The sequence below is a fragment of the Octopus bimaculoides genome, chromosome 1 (genome assembly GCF_046866305.1).
Source record: "Octopus bimaculoides isolate indiv1 chromosome 1, ASM4686630v1, whole genome shotgun sequence".
In the NCBI taxonomy this organism is placed as follows: domain Eukaryota; kingdom Metazoa; phylum Mollusca; class Cephalopoda; order Octopoda; family Octopodidae; genus Octopus; species Octopus bimaculoides.
In genome coordinates, this window is record NC_142928.1 from 41,204,052 (window position 1) to 41,224,196 (window position 20,145).

The 20,145-nt window shown below is 38.2% G+C and overlaps 1 protein-coding gene across 2 annotated transcripts in view; it reads right to left on the bottom strand.

Annotated features, from left to right (window-relative positions):
• Positions 1–835: 835 nt before the first annotated feature.
• Positions 836–20,145, bottom strand: part of LOC106878930 (uncharacterized) — a 41,486-nt gene continuing 22,176 nt past the window's right edge. For both annotated transcript variants that reach the window (XM_014928294.3, XM_014928293.3), the window contains 3 exons: positions 17,686–18,415; positions 5,996–6,122; positions 836–3,088 (listed from right to left, as the gene is read on the bottom strand). In XM_014928294.3, coding sequence (XP_014783780.2) covers positions 902–3,088; positions 5,996–6,122; positions 17,686–18,413 — 3,042 coding nt within the window. In that variant the 5' untranslated portion in view covers positions 18,414–18,415 and the 3' untranslated portion in view covers positions 836–901. The remainder of the gene's footprint in view (positions 3,089–5,995; positions 6,123–17,685; positions 18,416–20,145) is intronic.

Below are 20,145 nucleotides of genomic sequence, written 5' to 3' on the forward strand. Positions count from 1 at the left end.
TTGCGTTCTCTAAATATTAAAAAAATACTTAACAGGCAATATTTTTTTATTTGTGCCAATTTATGTGGAACAACTTTAGTTTGCATTCCCTTTATTATTATTTCCTCAGGTCCTATACACCAGGAAGGTATAAAAATAGGTCTAATACACAATAAATGTTTAGCTTTTATTAATTACTCCTCAAATAAACTTGAGTATTTTTCGTAGGATTCAAAATGGTTAAATAATTATTGTATCCAAATCATTTGATAATCAGTATAAATATATAAAATCATACTGAACTGAAGATAATTAATATGTAATATGTATTTTAATGAATCAGAGGTGCACCATGTACATATACATATACTCTAGTCATCATAGAATCAGGTGAATGGAAAACAAATTTCTACTAGTAGATCATTGCAACTAAATTTCCTTGGAAAGCTTACTACATATTTTTAGCCTTTAAATTAACTTAAGTAATATATGAATTAAGAATTCTCAAAAACAACAAAACACCAGCAAGAAATTTGAATTCATGGCCATTCTACTGATAGTCCAATATCCTATCAGCTTAAACAGTTTGCTTTCTACATTTTAATAACAGTCTCATACCATGTTGAAACAGTCTGTCAGCAAATATAAAGTAATTAAATGTTGAAGCCAAAATGAAATGCAGGAAGAAATGTTTTTCTTTGTTTTTTTTGGGGGGGGGGGGTTAAATTTACTCTGAGAAGAGAGAAGAGACATTCCATAAAGCTTCTCTCCTAAGTAATTGTAAAATGAACAGCCAATAGAAAATGTGCTTACAGAGTAAATAAGTTTTAAACAAAAGTTAACAAAAATGAGATGCTTTTTTTTAAAGACAAGAACATTTATTTGAATACTGAATACATGAAAATTTGAAAGAGGAATTAAATTATTTCTTCACTTTTTTTGGGGGTACACTGGCTTGTTTAACTTTTGTGACTTTTGGAGTATTTGAAGTTTGCTTGGGTGCTGCTTGCTTCAGTGCTGCTTGTTTAAGTGCTGTTTGCTTGGATGCTGTTTGCTTGGATGCTGTTTGCTTGGATGCTGTTTGTTTGGGTGTTTCTTTGTGTGGAGGTTGAACAGCTTTCACTTTTTTTGATTTGTTGGACTTCTTTTGAACGTTAAAAGGCTTTTTAGCCTGTTCCATCATTTGACGGGCTCTGGCAATATTTGACAACCGTTTTGCATTTGCAAGTATGTTCTTAACATTGTTTTGTAAAGCATTCTGAGCAATTTTCTTGGTAAGAAATTTCAAAAGCATTATTTGGTTGTTATTCGGTGACTGATTTATCATAAGAGATGATGAAATTCTATTGCTTAATTTGTTGAGTCCCAATCTTCGCACATTTAAAGTTTGTATTGCAGACATAGATACATTGCCAGCAAGTTTATTATTCGTTGGTAACCAAGATTTGGGAACATCTTTTCCAACAGATCTGATGTTGCCAATACTTCTGGCAGTTTCTCTGAGATTCAATTCTCTTTCATATGCATTATTTCCAATGTTTCTTTTGACATTGCCATATGTATTTCCAAACCCATGTGCTAAATCCATTCTGTTTACATTAACATTTTTATTGTCAATTTGGTTAAAAGACATATCGAGTGAGTTTTGGCGAATTGGTTTATTTTGAAAACTAGGTGTTTCATTGAATTCTCTTCCAGACATTGGATGAAAATCTCTATCAAACATTTCTTCTCTTCTTTCCATTTGAAAATTTTTTTCATTTCCTGATGCATACATATATGGCTTGTTATATTGGTCAGGTAAACGGGAGAATTCCCTGTCATAATTTGGAACTGGGTTTCCCGCACAATATTCTTGATTAAAACCAGTATGCTCTTTTGGTGCAGCAGTGATATCACGAGAATTATACATTGATGAAGGATTAAAACCAGCTCTGTTTTGAACATTATCGTATTCATAAACAGTTCTTGAATGATAATTATCATTAGACTCAGTTAAATCAAAACCTCTATTATTACGACTATAAGTAAAATCATCCATTTTCTCACCTGTCGCTGGGTCAAAATTTTTTCTGAAATACCTTGAGTCATAAGTGTTTGTATCTGTTGAAAGCATGCGATCCCTTGCAGGGTTACAATCCAAATCATAAGATCTCTGACTATAACCAGGCTTTGACTGATGAAAACTGCTATCTTGGTCATCCATAGAATTATATCTACCATCATCATTCATTGAAGATCTTTGATTGTGAGAATACAATCCTCTTTCATTATGATTAACATCAGAATTAATCCGATTACAAACATTTATTTCTCTTTCATAATCATCTGGAACATAGCTCCTATCATAATAGCTGGAATTTGAATTTATGTGCTTAGCACCCATGTTTGAAATCTGTTTAGATTCCACCAAACTTACACTTGACTTGGAAAAATTAGGAGGATTGGAAAAATGACGATCATAGTCTCTTTTGTTGTCAGAATGTTTACCATAATTGTAGCCTTTATAATCATAAGGATCTTGGCTCATATTTGTGCAGGAATCACTAAGATTTTTACGAACATTCTCACTATGTGATAATTGGTCATCTCTCCTTACAAAATTGCCATCATTATAATTTCTATAATAATCTGACATTTCATTCATATTTCCTGTCATTTGGTTAGAACTCTTAACTCCTTTCTGATAATATTGCCATTTTGCAGATTTTAATTCAGGTATATCTGATTTTGGAACAATGCGATATTTACCACCACGTCCACCATTCTTTAGAAGATATTTTACAATATCAGAATAGTCTTCACCAGTATGTAAAGAGAAGTAATGTCCATCTTTGTATCTTTTTTTCCGCATGAGTAAATTTCTCTTCTCACCAATTTTTTTAATCAATACAACTTGGTCACCAAAAAACCCAGGGCCAAATAAGAGTTCATTATTCAATACACTCCATGAATAGCTGTCAATCAGGTTTTCTATTACTGTAGCAAAGGGACCATCATCTGCATATTCATCACCGGAATAAGAATTCCCTCTTCTTTTAACTTCACCAACAAGATACATTACATTTGAATAGGGAATACAGATTTCACTTTCAACTTCTGAAGCAACCTGATGTATAAAAAATATAATATACACACATATAAGTAGCATAGAAAAATGGACATTAAAATAATAATAATAATGACGATGATGATGAGGATATGAATATTTGAAAGGTAACCTCTTTTGTCCTAATGATCGTAGAAAATTTTCTGTATTCCTATTTAGTTTAATATCTTAGGGAAAAATTACATGCTGCAAAAATGCTTTATATGGTGAAATCTATATAAGACAACACAATTTTCTGTAACATTATTATAGGCATTTAAACTCATCATTAAAAACCAGCTGCCATCCAACATATGGCCAGGGAAAACTGGGAAGCAGTTCTTGTGTATACATAAGGCCTCATAATTTATAGACTTAAAATCTAGAAAAGTGTTCATTATACATTACACACATATAAAAACTGTATACATCAAGTATAGGAACACTGCATAGAGTTGAAAGAGAGCATCACTACATGCAGAAGAATGTTGCAAATTGTAGACAAATCAAATGACACTGTAGATGGAGTGGTTATTTCAAAGGTTCCTAAAGATGAAAGGACAAGTTTTCAAGGAACTGCATAATCTCCCCAACAGATTTGACAAAACAATTGTCTTTTGGTTTGTTCTTAAGCTCATGTATACATTAACCCTGCAGCTAAGATAACAAAAAGCACTCCTCAATCAAAAGACATACCAGTGTCAAGAAATCATAAAGAGTTTGATGAGGCATTCTTGATACACTTCATTAAGAAATTAAAGTAAACTTTTTAACTGTAGAAGAGAGCTGAAATTATATAGACATATATTTGCTTTCATTTCTCAAACCAATAAAGATGTATCATTAAATTAAAGAATATCCTGAAAGCATCCATTGCTTTGCATTCCAATAATAAAATGTTTTTGCATAATAGTAAAGCTTTATTGACTATTTGCATTCTTTAAAACTGCAACCACTTCAGTTTATTTATCTCCAATTATGTCATGAGATACACCAACAATTCTATTCAAACATATCAAGAAATGAAATAGTTATCTGACAATGAATTCTGAGGGAGGAAATTAATGTACTTTATATAAATCTTATGTTAGAAGTCCCAAATTGTACAGAAATCAAATATAGAAAAAATTAAGCTTTCTATCATATCAATAATGTATAGTAACATCTACACCACTCAACATTTAAAACATCATTTGAAAATGTACACAATGTATGTATATACAATGACTGATTTGATGTTTAACTAAGTCATTGACATAAAAAAATTTATCCTTATAAAGAGTATAAATATGTTTAAAAGGAAAATACACATTAAAATATAAATTACTTGTCAGTGTAAATGAATAACACATGCTAGAACATAGACTAAGCAAACTGGAGAGCTACAAACCAGACAGAATGCAATGAAAGAGTGTTAAGTGTAAGTAACAGTAAGAGATATGCAACAAACTTGGAAAGGATTGCAAAAATGGAATGAGCAAATGTGTACCCTTTTAATTCCAGCCGATTGGTGATACAGAAATTTAAATATCTAAAGAAAACAAAGTTCCAAGTCATATTGATGAGAGAGTATAAAGTATTATAAATTATGAGCTATTAGAGAGAAGTTTGAAAATTATACAGATGGAATAGTTTTCAGTGGCAATGATAATTACAGAATGGAATAGAGAGAGTCTAACACAGTGTAATTAACAGGTGCTAGCTGTAAAAATCAATCAAGAGTTAAGCAAAGCAATTAAGGATATGAAAACAAAGAAAGCTTTAACCCTTCATGAGTGGTCAGTGAGATACCAAAGAGAATAAATTGACATATATCACATCTATCACTCCAAGATTGAATGCATCAAGTTATGAAGGTATAAGAAATGTAGCAAAATTAACACAAGATAATTAATGGGGTTGGATTAGATGAAATAAAACTCAGTTAAGAGCAAACAGTTTTGCATTTAGTGCTCTAAAGTTGAGTGTAGTAGAATGATTTTTAAAGTCATTTAGTCTATTTTAATGATTATACTGAAAGCCAAATTAAGGAACACTTAGACACTCAGTAATAATAAAGGATTTGAACAGATCTAAACTAAATATCAAGTTCTTATTGCATAACTATCGTCATTTTTATGCTTGTCTTTTCCATGCTGACACAGGTTGGACAAAGCTTCAAGAGATATTCTATGGCCAAATGCCATTCCTGACATTCGCCACTAGTGGACAAACATGCATATATGAGCTTTTGTACAGTTTCTCCACTACCTAATTTCACTTACAAAGCATGGCCAACATGATGATAGAAGATACTTGCCCAAGGGACCTTACAATGGGATTGCCCCTAAAACCACATGGCTTTGAAGTGTTAACTACATGGCCATGCTTGCTCCTTTAATAAATTTACAAAAATGTTTAAAGCTTGGAAGAGCAAAAAGTGTTCTTCAATCTAACTAAGCAGGAACGAAGAAATCAGTGTAAACAACAGGTATAATAAAGAGACAATGGAAAACTGACAGGGTACTATAAAATTATGAGCAGATATGCATTCAATTAGCAGAAGAATCAACTCCAGACTTTTCAGAAGACTAGTTGCCAAAGAAAATAGACTGACACTCAAGTGAAATAAAAGTATGCTGGTGATGGATGTAAGTACAATAGCTCGAAAAAAAATAGAGCTCTGAACTTCTTCACAAAAGTGATCTTGTACTGCAAACTTACATGCTAGCACAGGGAGATGTTAAATTATGAAATTACTACAAAGCACAAAAATGCAACAGCTCATTATAGATATCCATTGGCACATATAATGAGCAGCATTAATTTGAGTATTTGATGAAAAGAGATGATGATTTGGTAGGTTGAACTGAAATAGTATCTATTTCAAGTGAATTTCTCTGATTAGAAAAATGAATATTATAAACTAGTAATAACAGAATTTATTACCTGAAGGATGACATTATTTTTGTAAAAATACTTGAAGAGTGCATCACAAGCAGCATGTTTCTTAGCTTCAGGTTTTGTAGTACCACGTCCAGTTCCCACAAGTTTATCCTGTACATATACACTCATCCTAAAAATGAAATAAATAATACATGTAGAAATAAATATAATATGGAGTATGTGATATAATCAATAAATTATTTTTATAGTAACACACCAAAACTATTAAAGAAAATATTTTTCAAGAAGAGTATGCAATAGTTGGGTAAAATTTAGGCAGACATAGATGCTATGAAAACTTTAGACACTAGACAGACTATGTTACTGGATGAATAAATATTACCATAGCTATGAAGAATTAGTGAAAAGCAGAGTTAAATAAGTAATAACCTATGACATGGAGGGTTATATATAAGGCTTGCAAACTGCATTAAAATTTATAGGCCTTGTCTTGAAATGTGGGTTGAGTGAACTCAGAGACAATAAGTAAAGGAAGTTTATTAATTAAAGTTAAAAATAGGACAACGGGTATAGAGTAGCTTGTATAAAAGCAGCTTTCTTTTCACAAATATCCATTCTATATGCATATAGAACTAGATCCTGATGGCGACTATTGTGGAGTTAGACAAGGTGAACTCAGTCACTTTATGATATTCCTGATTCTTTGAAATTCATTAGAAGTAATTAGGTATATAGTACATAACTTTGGCATTGCATAACAAATAGTATTACATCACTATCATCATTAATTTCAATTTTCCTTTCCAAGCTTGCATGGGCTGGACCGGTCATCATGATCCATGTCTATTCATTTGGAGTTAATCCTCTCCTAGACAGATTGAGGACCACCTCACACTTGGACATTCCATTTTTGGCATAGCTCGTACACTGGATGTCCTTCCTAAATTCAACCACTTTACAGACTATACTGGATGCACAGCAATAGAGATTTATCTTGTCTTTGGCAAGACTAAGTCATCTCTACCCTATGTTGCTTCTGTTCATTCAAAGTAACAATTTAGAGGATGAATAGAAGAGTGTTAAAGGAGAGAGCCATGGCAAGAGAGTAAAGAAAATCAGAGTAATAGGAATAAGGTGATAAAAAAAAGGGAATAATGGAGGAGATAATGATACAATATCTCTATACATCAGTTTTTGGTACAGAGACTGAATAGAAAAACAGTATTTGTAGCTAAACAGGGAGAAAGAGAGAATGATAGGAAGAATACACGATGGTGACAGAAGTAATAGAAGTGAGAATAATGTATTGCTATATAATGTGTAGTACAGTGTTAGAATGTCAGCACACTGTACATATTCTCTGTTATATAGCCTGATGAAGTTTTATTATGCTTGATATCATAAGAATAATCAAGACTTTGATTTAAAACAAAAGCGAGGAGTGTGTGTGTGTGTGTGTGTGGTTAAGAAGCTTACTCCCCAACCATGTGGTCATGGGTTCAGTCCTACTGCTCAGCACTTTGGGCAAGTGCCTTCTACTATAACCCAAAGCTTTGTTAAAGGATTAATTCATGGAAACTGAAAGAAGCCCATCATGTATGTATGTGTGTATTTTATATATATATATATCATCATCATCATCATCATCGTTTAACGTCCGCTTTCCATGCTAGCATGGGTTGGACGATTTGACTGAGGACTGGTGAAACCGGATGGCAACACCAGGCTCCAGTCTGATTTGGCAGAGTTTCTACAGCTGGATGCCCTTCCTAACGCCAACCACTCAGAGAGTGTAGTGGGTGCTTTTACGTGTCACCTGCACGAAAACGGCCACGCTCGAAATGGTGTCTTTTATGTGCCACCCGCACAAGCCAGTCCAGGGGCACTGGCAACGATCTCGCTCGAAAATCCTACAGGAGCCAGTCAGGCGGTACTGGCAACGGCCACGCTCAAAATGGTCCATCTCATGTGCCACCCGCACAAGAACCAGTCCAGGGGCACTGGCAACGATCTTACTTGGCTTGCCGGGTCTTCTCACGCACAGCCCATTTCCAAAGGTCTCGGTCCGTAGTCATCGCCTCGGTGAGGCCCAATGTACGAAGGTCTTGCCTCACCACCTCAGCCCAGGTCTTCCTGGGCCTACCTCTTCCACGGGTTCCCTCAACTGTTAGGGTGTGGCACTTTTTCACGCAGCTATCCTCCTCCATTCTCACCACATGTCCATACCAGCGCAATCGTCTCTCTTGCACGCCACAACTGATGCTTCTAATGTTCAGCTTTTCTCTCAAGATACTTACACTCTGACGGGTATTCACATTGACATTACACATCCAACGGAGCATACTGGCTTCATTCCTTGCGAGCTTACGTATGTCCTCAGCAGTTACAGCCCATGTTTCACTGCCATGTAGCATGGTTGTTCGTACGCATGCGTCATACAGTCTGCCTTTTACTCTGAGTGAGAGTCCCTTTGTCGCCAGCAGGGGTAAGAGCTCTCTAAACTTTGCCCAGGCTATTCTTATTCTAGCAGCTACACTTTCAGCGCACCCACCCCCACTACTAACTTGGTCGCCCAGATAGCGGAAGCTATCGACTACCTCTAGTTTTTCACCCTGGAATGAGATAGAAGTTGTTTCCTGTTTGTTTGCAGTCTTTATTGCACCTGAACATCTGCCACAAACAAAAACTAACTTGCTAGTTAACCTGCCTTTGATGTTGCTGCACCTCTTATGTGTCCATAGCTTGCACCGGGTACATCTTATAGAGTTACTACCTACTCCTTTTCTACATACTGAGCAGGGCCATCTACCTGAAGGGGTTTGTGTTTTATCTACCTTCCTACTTATTAGGATTTTGGTTTTAGCTAGGTTGACTCTAAGGCCCTTCAATTCTAGACCTTGCTTCCACACCTGAAACTTCTCCTCTAGTTCTGATAGTGACTCCGCAATTAGGGCAAGGTCATCAGCATAGAGGAGCTCCCAGGGGCAACCTGTCTTGAACTCCTCTGTGATTGCCTGGAGGACTATGGTAAATAATAGGGGGCTGAGGACGGAACCTTGGTGGACCCCTACCTCTACCCGGAATTCATTGCTGTACTCATTTCCAACCCTCACCTTACTGGCCGCATCTCTGTACATGGCTCGCACAGCTCTCACTAGCCATTCTTCTATCCCAAGTTTCCTCATTGACCACCAGATAAGGGATCGGGGGACCCTGTCAAAGGCTTTCTCCATGTCAACGAAAGCCAGGTACAGAGGTTTATCCTTGGCTAGGTATTTCTCTTGCAACTGTCTCACTAGAAATAAGGCATCAGTAGTGCTTTTACCTGGCACGAACCCAAACTGCATCTCATCTAAATTGATTCGCTCCCTAATTAGTTGGGCTATGACCCTCTCTGTAACTTTCATAACCTGATCTAACAGCTTGATGCCTCTGTAATTATTTGTATCTAAAGCGTCCCCTTTACCTTTGTAGCAGTTGACTATGATGCTGCTACACCAGTCATAGGGTATATATATATATATATACATATATATATATATATATATATATATATATATATACATGTTCATATGTATGTACCCTTGCCTAGGCATCATGTGATGTTGTATATGATTATCATACAAGCAAGATGGTTCATTTCCATTTTCTCAAGAAAAACATATCTAACTATGGGAAAATATTACTTTGCTTGAAAGCATGTGAGGGTAGGTGACAAGAAAGGCATCTGAACATAGAAAACTGGTCTCAATAAATTACGTCTGCCAAATGCAAGCATGGAAAAGTGAACATTAGGTGACAATGATGATCATAATATATACATATATCAAAATTAATTGACCAATGCCACAGGATGTAATGTACAAGTCAAAATGTTTTCTTTCCATGAACAAAGGATCTTTAAAGCTACATTCTGTCAATATTTGAGTTTTATTTTTTACCCCTTCAGCATTCACATTATTCTGTCAAAAAGTAATGCTTTTTCATTCACATTGTTTTAAATTAATTACACATTATCTTGTAGCCTTTGAGATTTTGATGAGGTAACTTAATTTTTAGAATGATATTGTAGGGGTGGTATGGGAAACCAGATCTGGCCAGTTTGAACATAAAACAGGTAGAATATTTCAGCCAGATATGGCTGGTTTAAATGCTAAAGGGTTAAGATTATAATTTTATTTGTACATTTTTACTGTTTGATGCAAAAAAAAAAAAAACATGAAAATTGAATAAAACAGAAAATCATAAAAGCATGCTCTTTCACAACCTCTCTCATTCAAATTTGACGCACGCAAACAACACACTGTAATCAAGTGGCAACATGCTATGTCAAAGAAGACCTGTCCAACACATGGGAGTATGGAATAACTGATGTAGAAATAATGGGCGATGGAAGTTGGAATGTACATTTATTTGATCTACCATCACCTTTTATCATATCACACCACTAATGTAATGAGGGAAAACACTGGGTTTGACTATATTCAATCTCCCCAACCATAACTCTTTTTTATATCGACAGTCATCACTCACTCTCTCTTTATCACCACCCATCTTTACTACTATAAACCTGGGATTTTATTTTTTTTTTTTTACTTGCTGGATGTGGAGGAAGGAACAGTACTCAAAACTTTTACAAACACTCCTAGACTAGTAACACTGATACTACTAATGCTCCTCTTGAACTTTTTGAAAGTGAACAACTACAGGAAAAATTTGATTAAGGAAGGAGTTGCTAGAGGGCTAACATTTTGAGATGGAAGGACTGGAGATAGTGATTTGTGCAGGATCTATCCCATGACAATTATTTTGGATGTATATCATCATCATCATCATCATCGCTTAACGTCCGCTTTCCATGCTAGCATGGGTTGGACAATTTGACTGAGGACTGGTGAAACCGGATGGCGACACCAGGCTCCAATCTAAATTTGGCAGAGTTTCTACAGCTGGATGCCCTTCCTAACGCCAACCACTCAGAGAGTGTAGTGGGTGCTTTTACGTGTCACCCGCACGAAAACGGCCACGCTCGAAATGGTGTCTTTTATGTGCCACCCGCACAAGAGCCAGTCCAGGGGCACTGGCAACGATCTCGCTCGAAAATCCTACGAAGGCCAGTCAGGCGGTACTGGCAACGGCCACGCTCAAAATGGTGCATCTTATGTGCCACCCGCACAAGAGCCAGTCCAGGGGCACTAGCAACGATCTCGCTCGAAAATCCTACGAAGGCCAGTCAGGCGGTACTGGCAACGGCCACGCTCAAAATGGTGCATCTTATGTGCCACCCGCACAAGAACCAGTCCAGGGGCACTGGCAACGATCTTACTTGGCTTGCCGGGTCTTCTCAAGCACAGCACATTTCCAAAGGTCTTGGTCGGTAGTCATCGCCTCGGTGAGGCCCAATGTACGAAGGTCTTGCCTCACCACCTCAGCCCAGGTCTTCCTGGGCCTACCTCTTCCACGGGTTCCCTCAACTGTTAGAGTGTGGTACTTTTTCACGCAGCTTTCCTCATCCATTCTCACATGTCCATACCAGCGCATTCGTCTCTCTTGCACACCACAACTGATGCTTCTAATGTTCAGTTTTTCTCTCAAGATAATTACACTCTGACGGGTATTCACATTGACATTATACATCCAACGTAGCATACTGGCTTCATTCCTTGCGAGCTTACGCATGTCCTCAGCAGTTACAGCCCATGTTTCACTGCCATGTAGCATGGCTGTTCGTACACATGCGTCATACAGTCTGCCTTTTACTCTGAGTGAGAGTCCCTTTGTTGCCAGCAGAGGTAAGAGCTCTCTAAACTTTGCCCAGGCTATTCTTATTCTAGCAGCTACACTTTCAGCGCACCCACCCCCACTACTAACTTGGTCGCCCAGATAGCGGAAGCTATCGACTACCTCTAGTTTTTTTACCCTGGAATGAGATAGAAGTTGTTTCCTGTTTGTTTGCAGTCTTTATTGCACCTGAACATCTGCCACATACAAAAACTAACTTCCTAGTTAACCTGCCTTTGATGCTGCTGCACCTCTTATGTGTCCATAGCTTGCACCGGGTACATCTTATAGAGTTACTAACTACTCCTTTTCTACATACTGAGCAGGGCCATCTACCTGAAGGGGTTTGTGTTTTATCTACCTTCCTACTTATTAGGATTTTGGTTTTAGCTATGTTGACTCTAAGGCCCTTCAATTCTAGACCTTGCTTCCACACCTGAACTTCTCCTCTAGTTCTGATAGTGACTCCGCAATTAGGGCAAGGTCATCAGCATAGAGGAGCTCCCAGGGGCAACCTGTCTTGAACTCCTCTGTGATCGCCTGGAGGACTATGATAAATAAGAGGGGGCTGAGGACGGAACCTTAGTGGACCCCTACCTCTACCCGGAATTCATTACTGTATTCATTCCCAACCCTCACCTTACTGGCAGCATCTCTGTACATGGCTCGCACAGCTCTCACTAACCATTCTTCTATCCCAAGTTTCCTCATTGACCACCAGATAAGGGATCGGGGGACCCTGTCAAAGGCTTTCTCCATGTCAACGAAAGCCAGGTACAGAGGTTTATCCTTGGCTAGGTATTTCTCCTGCAGCTGTCTTACTAGAAATATGGCATCAGTAGTGCTTTTACCTGGCACGAACCCAAACTGCATCTCATCTAAATTGATTCGCTCCCTAATTAGTTGGGCTATGACCCTCTCTGTAACTTTCATAACCTGATCTAACAGCTTGATGCCTCTGTAATTATTTGTATCTAAAGCGTCACCTTTACCTTTGGAGCAGTTGACTATGGTGCTGCTACACCAGTCATTGGGTATGACTCCTTCGTGTAACACCTGGTTCGTAATACGGGTGACTAGGCTGTAGCCAACACTGCCAGATATTTTGAGCATCTCTGCAGTGATTCCTGATGGGCCGGGGGCTTTCCCGGTCTTCATACTCTTAATTGCTTTATCTACCCTGGTACTATCAACTCGGATAGCTGGTCCCTCTATTGGGTCGACATATGGCAGGCTCTCTTCCTCTCATTCATTCTCTTTATTAAGCAATCTATCGTAGTGGCATCTCCAGACCTCTTTCTTTGCAGCCTCATTTAGTGCAAGCGTACCATCATCTATGTGAACACATTTCTCTCCTACGACATCACTATTCTCTCTCCTACACTGTCTTGCAACACGAAATACCTCGAGTCTTTGGTCCTCACGGCACAGAACATTGGCAAATCTTTTCTTATCTGCTTCCCCTCTGGCTAAATAAACCTGTCGCCTAGCCTCCCTTCTGGCACATTGGTACAATTCCCTGCTACCACCGTTCTTCCAGTCCTTCCAAGCCTGTTTCTTTTGTCTAATAGCCCTGTCTACCTCCTTGTTCCACCACCACGTTACTCTGGGTCAAGAGGGGACCTTACACCAGCCACAGATCTGGTCGGTGGCTTTCAACAGGTTGTCCCGCAGAAATCTCCAATTGTCTTTCACCCTGGAACTTCTATCTCATTCCAGGGTGAAAAACTAGAGGTATTCGATAGCTTCCGCTATCTGGGCGACCAAGTTAGTAGTGGGGGTGGGTGCGCTGAAAGTGTAGCTGCTAGAATAAGAATAGCCTGGGCAAAGTTTAGAGAGCTCTTACCCCTGCTGGCGACAAAGGGACTCTCACTCAGAGTAAAAGGCAGACTGCATGACGCATGCGTACGAACAGCCATGCTACATGGCAGTGAAACATGGGCTGTAACTGCTGAGGACATACGTAAGCTCGCAAGGAATGAAGCCAGTATGCTCCGTTGGATGTGTAATGTCAATGTGAATACCCGTCAGAGTGTAAGTATCTTGAGAGAAAAGCTGAACATTAGGAGCATCAGTTGTGGTGTGCAAGAGAGACGATTGCGCTGGTATGGACATGTGGTGAGAATGGATGAGGATAGCTGCGTGAAAAAGTGCCACACCCTAACAGTTGAGGGAACCCGTGGAAGAGGTAGACCCAGGAAGACCTGGGCTGAGGTGGTGAGGCAAGACCTTCGGACATTGGGCCTCACCGAGGCGATGACTACTGACCGAGATCTTTGGAAATGTGCTGTGCGTGAGAAGACCCGGCAAGCCAAGTAAGATCGTTGCCAGTGCCCCTGGACTGGTTCTTGTGCGGGTGGCACATGAGATGCACCATTTTGAGCGTGGCCGTTGCCAGTACCGCCTGACTGGCTCCCGTAGGATTTTCAAGCGAGATCGTTGCCAGTGCCCCTGGACTGGCTTGTGCGGGTGGCACATAAAAGACACCATTTCGAGCGTGGCCGTTTTTGTGCGGGTGACACGTAAAAGCACCCACTACACTCTCTGAGTGGTTGGCGTTAGGAAGGGCATCCAGCTGTAGAAACTCTGCCAAATTAGACTGGAGCCTGGTGTTGCCATCCGGTTTCACCAGTCCTCAGTCAAATCGTCCAACCCATGCTAGCATGGAAAGCGGACATTAAACGATGATGATGATGATGATGTTGTATGATGCTATATCCCTTTCTATTTCGTCAAATGCTTCAAGTAACTTGTCTCTAAGTCTCTGTCCATTTGCAGGGTCTTTAAGCTTCCACACCCTTCTCCTCCAAGCCGGTCTAATTCTGGGCACCCATTTTGCCTTGATCCCAAAGTCGCTAACTACTAATCTATGTTGTGGGGTACATTCTTCGCCAGGGTAGGTTTTGGCATTTATAAGCCGCCCTTTTTCCCTATTTCTGGCGAGGATGTAGTCGATTTGGCTAGAGTGTCTGCCGGAGCGGTAGGTGACTAGGTGACTGGCAGGTTTCCTGAAGTTGGTATTGCAGACCATAAGATCGGTTGCATCACAGAACTCCAGCAGTCTGGTTCCCTCCTCATTGCAGGAACCGAAGCCATAGCCTCCATGTATGCCATGGAAGCCTCCAGCACGACGTCCGACATGACCATTGAAGTCTCCAGCCACAAAGAGAAGGTCCCTGTCACTCGTCGACGAGGTAGTTTGCAAGAGGGTGTCATAGAATTGGTCTTTCAGACCATCTGGTAGCCCCGGTTGAGGTGCATAGGCTGAGATGACAGTAGCTAATCTATGATGAAGCGCTAGTCTAATCTTTAGTACTCTGTCACTTACTCTAGCTACCTCGATTACCTTATCCACCCATTTCTCTGCTAGAAGTATTCCTATGCCCCCAACCCCGTCAGTGTTCCCTGCCCAGAAAATCTTGTACCTGTGTTCTTTGCCTGTGAGGAACCTCGCAGAACCTCCTCTCCATCTTACTTCCTGGATGCAGCACATATCTACGCGTCTCCGTTCAAGCATTTCAACAATTTCACCAGATCTACCTTTCAGCGTGCCGACGTTGAGAGTGCCAATCCTAACAGTATGGGTGTTGGGGGTGTGGGCCTGTAGCCTGGGAAGGGGAAAAGCAGTGTCGTGTACCTGAAAAGAAAGCTTGCAATTGGAAGAATTCATAAGCAAAACAGTACCTACAACCTGCAAACATTACTCAAACTTTATGCGCTACCCAAAGGTAGGGGAGGGGATGGCCAAGGCTTCTAGATGGGTTCCGGAAGACAGCCGAGGATGACAGGATGACAGAGGAATGAACTTCCGGTGGAGGGGATGACAGAGGGATGAACTTCCGGTGGAGGGGGTGTACCACCAGCCAGGAGATAGGCCTCTTAATCGTAGATTCTAAATATTTGAGAGACAACAATGCATAAATCGTAATTTTTAAAAGAGCAATGAAACCTAGGTAAATAGAATAGATAAGTAGCATGAATTTAGGAAGCCTTTGTACAAGGAAAGATGGCTAAGCTTAGAAAATGAATAAGTATGAATTTAAGACAAAAAACTGAATTCAATTGAATTTCATGGAGAGAAACAAGATAAATAATAGAGGACAGACTAAAGCGCAAAAAGGTATGAGAAAAATGTTGAGGCCGTAAATAAATAAAAATCTCTATCTTATCTGCAGCATAATCTTGGAGACTTCGTCGTAGTATGTCAGCGGAGAAGAGATTGAGATAATTTAGAAGGGATTTCTTATTTATATACCCGGAACCTGAAACCTTAAGGAAACTATGATAGAGAGAGAGAGAGAGGGACTGATTTAGAGAGAGAGAAATAGACGGAGGCATGGCGAGAGAAAGATATATATATATAAAGAGAGAGAGGGGGGGGACCAGTCAAGCAGCAAGAAAAGAGTACATAAGTCATTCTCTGGAAAAGTGAAAGTATGATTGTCCAGTTGTTGACTATGTGCTTGCATTAGCTTAGATTTTAACATAAAGCAATCTTCAAAGAGGGAAAGAGAGAGATCATGTTCAGTTTAAACTGAATGATGTGATAGTCCAGTGGCTGACCACATTCTCTTTCTAACTTGAGCTTTTAACACAAAGCGATACTATATATATATACAGGGTGCATAAGGTATTGAGAACATACCTTTTTCAGGTCATTGCTGCATTCTTTGCTAACTCTGTATAATCTTTGTCTCAGAAAATAATAATGGCAGACCCTCAGCTTACTCAAGAAATGAAGTGGCATGCTGTTATTGTGGTTATAAAGGCTGAGGTTAGTGATTTAGAAATATCTCAATTTTTAAAAGTTGCCAGCTCTTTCATCTACAAAGTTTGTAAGGTGCTAGATACTGAAGATGGAAATGTATCACCAGTATCAAAGCATAAACACTCTGAAACCATCAAAACACCTGAATTTATCCAGCAAGTTCAACAGACCAGAAAGTCCATGAGGTCAATTGCAAAAAATTTCCATGTGTCAGAAGGAACAATCAGAAATGTTGTCCACGTAGACAATCAGTTCTATATGACGAGGAAAGGTCAATTAGTCAGAAAAAGCAAAAGAAAATCGCTACATCAGATCTAAAAGGCTCTTAAACAAACTGAAAAATCCAGTAGAACTTTGACTAAGATCAAAAAGTTAATAGAAGAAATGACAGATGGCTATGTGCAGACTCTTCTGAAGTTCCAAGGGTTATGCATACCAAATTTCCATGCTAGCATGGGTTGGACGATTTGACTGAGGACTGGTGAAACCGGATGGCAACACCAGCCTCCAATCTGATCTGGCAGAGTTTCTACAGCTGGATGCCCTTCCTAACGCCAACCACTCAGAGAGTGTAGTGGGTGCTTTTACGTGTCACCCGCATGAAAGCCAGTCAGGCGGTACTGGCAACATATATATATATATATATATATATATATATATATATATATATATATATATATTTACAAATACCAAATCCCATTTCGTCAACATAATGTAATGTTTATCATTATTTATGGCTTTGAATTATAGTAAATGTTTCTCCAAACTGACATTTCTCTATTTCTATCATCTGCAATTTAATTCCATTTTTACTAATTGGAAACCTTAATTCCACCACTTCCTTTATTAGCTTTGTTGTTGTTATTTCTCAAAAATGTATTAAAAATAATGTACATTTCTCTGTTGTACAAACAAAATATGTCATTTTAGCATCTTTTCAATGCTGGCATGGACTGAACTGGTTTTCACTACCCATTATGATTCTAAATAATCTCATCCACGAGTCAGGTCATTAATCACAGATCTGGCATCATTACTTCCTTCTACATCTACTGAATATGCCTTACCCTGTCAACATGTAACATATTTTCACTCAACACTCATTATACATTTACAACACATGTGCACACCAGCATAGTAATTTCTCTCTTACATACATGAGTTATAATAGAAAGTGCCTTACTTGTGTGTACCCAGTTCAACAGCATGATCCCATTTTATTTTCATTTTGTTAGCTACCACACTGTTGTGAAGAATAGAAACTGAGAATTTGAAACGATCTGATGCAAACAAATCTGATTCTATAATAACAAGTTCAGAAATAGATTTGTTTTTAGTTAACAATATGACTGGTTTATTTGGTTCTTGATAATATTTTGTTTCATTGCGATCACTTAAATTTAAGATTTCTTCAATTCTTTTATACTTTAAGGATCTCAAAGCATCAATATATGCCATCTTCTGAGTTTCTTCTTCAGAAACAGATTTTCCAAAACCAATGGCTAAACTTCCAAGTTTAAGTATTCCTTCTTTTTCAATGTAGCCCTTCCTAACATTATAATCCAAAAAGAAAGGGCAATGTGTAGCATGAAGAGCTCGATCAAGACACATAATGGCTGAATTGTATGTAAATTCTTTGTCACTTAAGTAATGTTGTAACTTTCTGAGAGAGACTCTCAAAGATGCCATTTCTAGATTGGAGTTGACTTCAGAAGAGTCCCTCTTCATTGGAGGATATTCAATAGGGTAACTATACTTGTCATTCAAGTGATCGCTTGGATATAATGAGTCACGCTGCTCAATTTTTAAATATTTATTTTCAGGTGGCAGATTATAAGAAGATCGTACAATTCTGGTATCAAGTGGTCTTTTCATCCCATCATCTCTAGACTGGAGATAACTGGACCGCATATCTACAAATAAATAAATAAATAAATAAAAATAAGAGGATGAATTTTATCTTATCACAAATAATACAGCAAAAATTAGAATAAGTTATTTGTTTATTCTTAGCATGAACAAAATATTTTCTAACATGGACAATTGCAATTGGCTGACTTACCAAGGTACTTCAAAAAAGTGCCTGGCTAAGGACAAATAATACAGTAAATTAATTGGAATAGTGATACCGCATCTTAATATTCTTATTTGATGATGTTGCTGGAATTGCATAAATGTGAATTTAGGGTTTACATTCCAGCATTTACATTACTTGTCATTTTTACATTCTAACTTTTAAGAGCATCTTGTCAAATACTGTTGTTGGTTGATATAACTGACACTCAACCAAGCTGTAAATAAATGTAGGGCTCCCAAATGTATGGGCATAGTTCATAATCAATAAATGTGCTAATTTGCAGAGTTAGCATAACTTCTAGGAACTGCGCAAAGTAAGAGAAGGCTATCAGTTGATCCCAGATCTGTACCCTTAATTGTTTTAGTCATCTGACCACCGGATCTGGGATACCCTATTGGTACTTTCAATACCAACACAACCAAAACCACCCAAAAATTATTTTGGCTTCTTTTACCAACCTGTCCCAAAATGCTCAAAATAACTTATGCAAACTCAAATGAGAATTTCAATACAAATCTAATTACTATGTTCATGAAAATCCAATGTTTCATTAGATAAACAATTGATAGAGGATTTTCTGAAGCAGTACAAAAATTAGCAAAATATGCAACAAGCATAACTACGTGTGTGATAGGGATTTGGATTTTTTAATATCCAACAGTGGAAGCAGTGACTCCAACAACAGATCTGATAATGATAATGAAAGCAATTACAAGCAGGCTATTCAGCAAAAATAAACAGCCTTTGAGAGAGAGAGAGAGAGCTAAAAGCTTGCCAACAGGATAATCCTTCAGCTAACCTCTATAAATAGGTTAAAAAAAAAAAAAAGAAAAAAGAATGGATGCCAACATCAAAAGGAAAGTTCCCAGTGGGTGGTCAGCTGGAATGCCTTCCCAATGAGCATTTTACAAGAGTTGCTCTATAAAAAGAGGCATGCTTTACAAGTTTCCAGGCAGGAGCACTGACTAATTTTTGTGCGTGTTGAGAGAGAGAGAGAGAGAGAGAGAGAGAGAGAATTTAATTTTTATAAAATACTTTTTTCAAATTTACCTCATTATATATATTTTATTCACCAGTAATTTTAATTTATTAGTAAGGTGAGTGACAAAGTTTTCTTCAGACAAATTCCAGTAGCTTGTTTTATTCTACCTTTATGACAGACTTGTTTTATGTGCATTTAAACTCAATAGTCTGCATTATTGTTTCCTTTTAGTCGTCTACCACTCAGCTGAACTTTAGCTAATAACTTATTTTCGATAGTGATTTTAAAACAAAATTTAATAAGGTCAAGTGTGAGAGAAAAATTATGCAATAGATTTATTTAAGAACTATTTTCGTGTTCCAACACCCATATTTATATAAAAGAAGTTATAGTTGTTTTCTGAAACTAGTCTAAGTTATTTTAGAACACAGAGTGTTTAGTTAGAAATATAATAATGGTTTCAAATTTTGGCACAAGGTCAGCAATTCTGGGAGAGAGGGTAAGTCGATTACATTGACCCCAGTGCTCAACTGGTACTTATTTTATCAACCCCAAAAAGATGAAAGGCAAAGTCAACCCCAGGG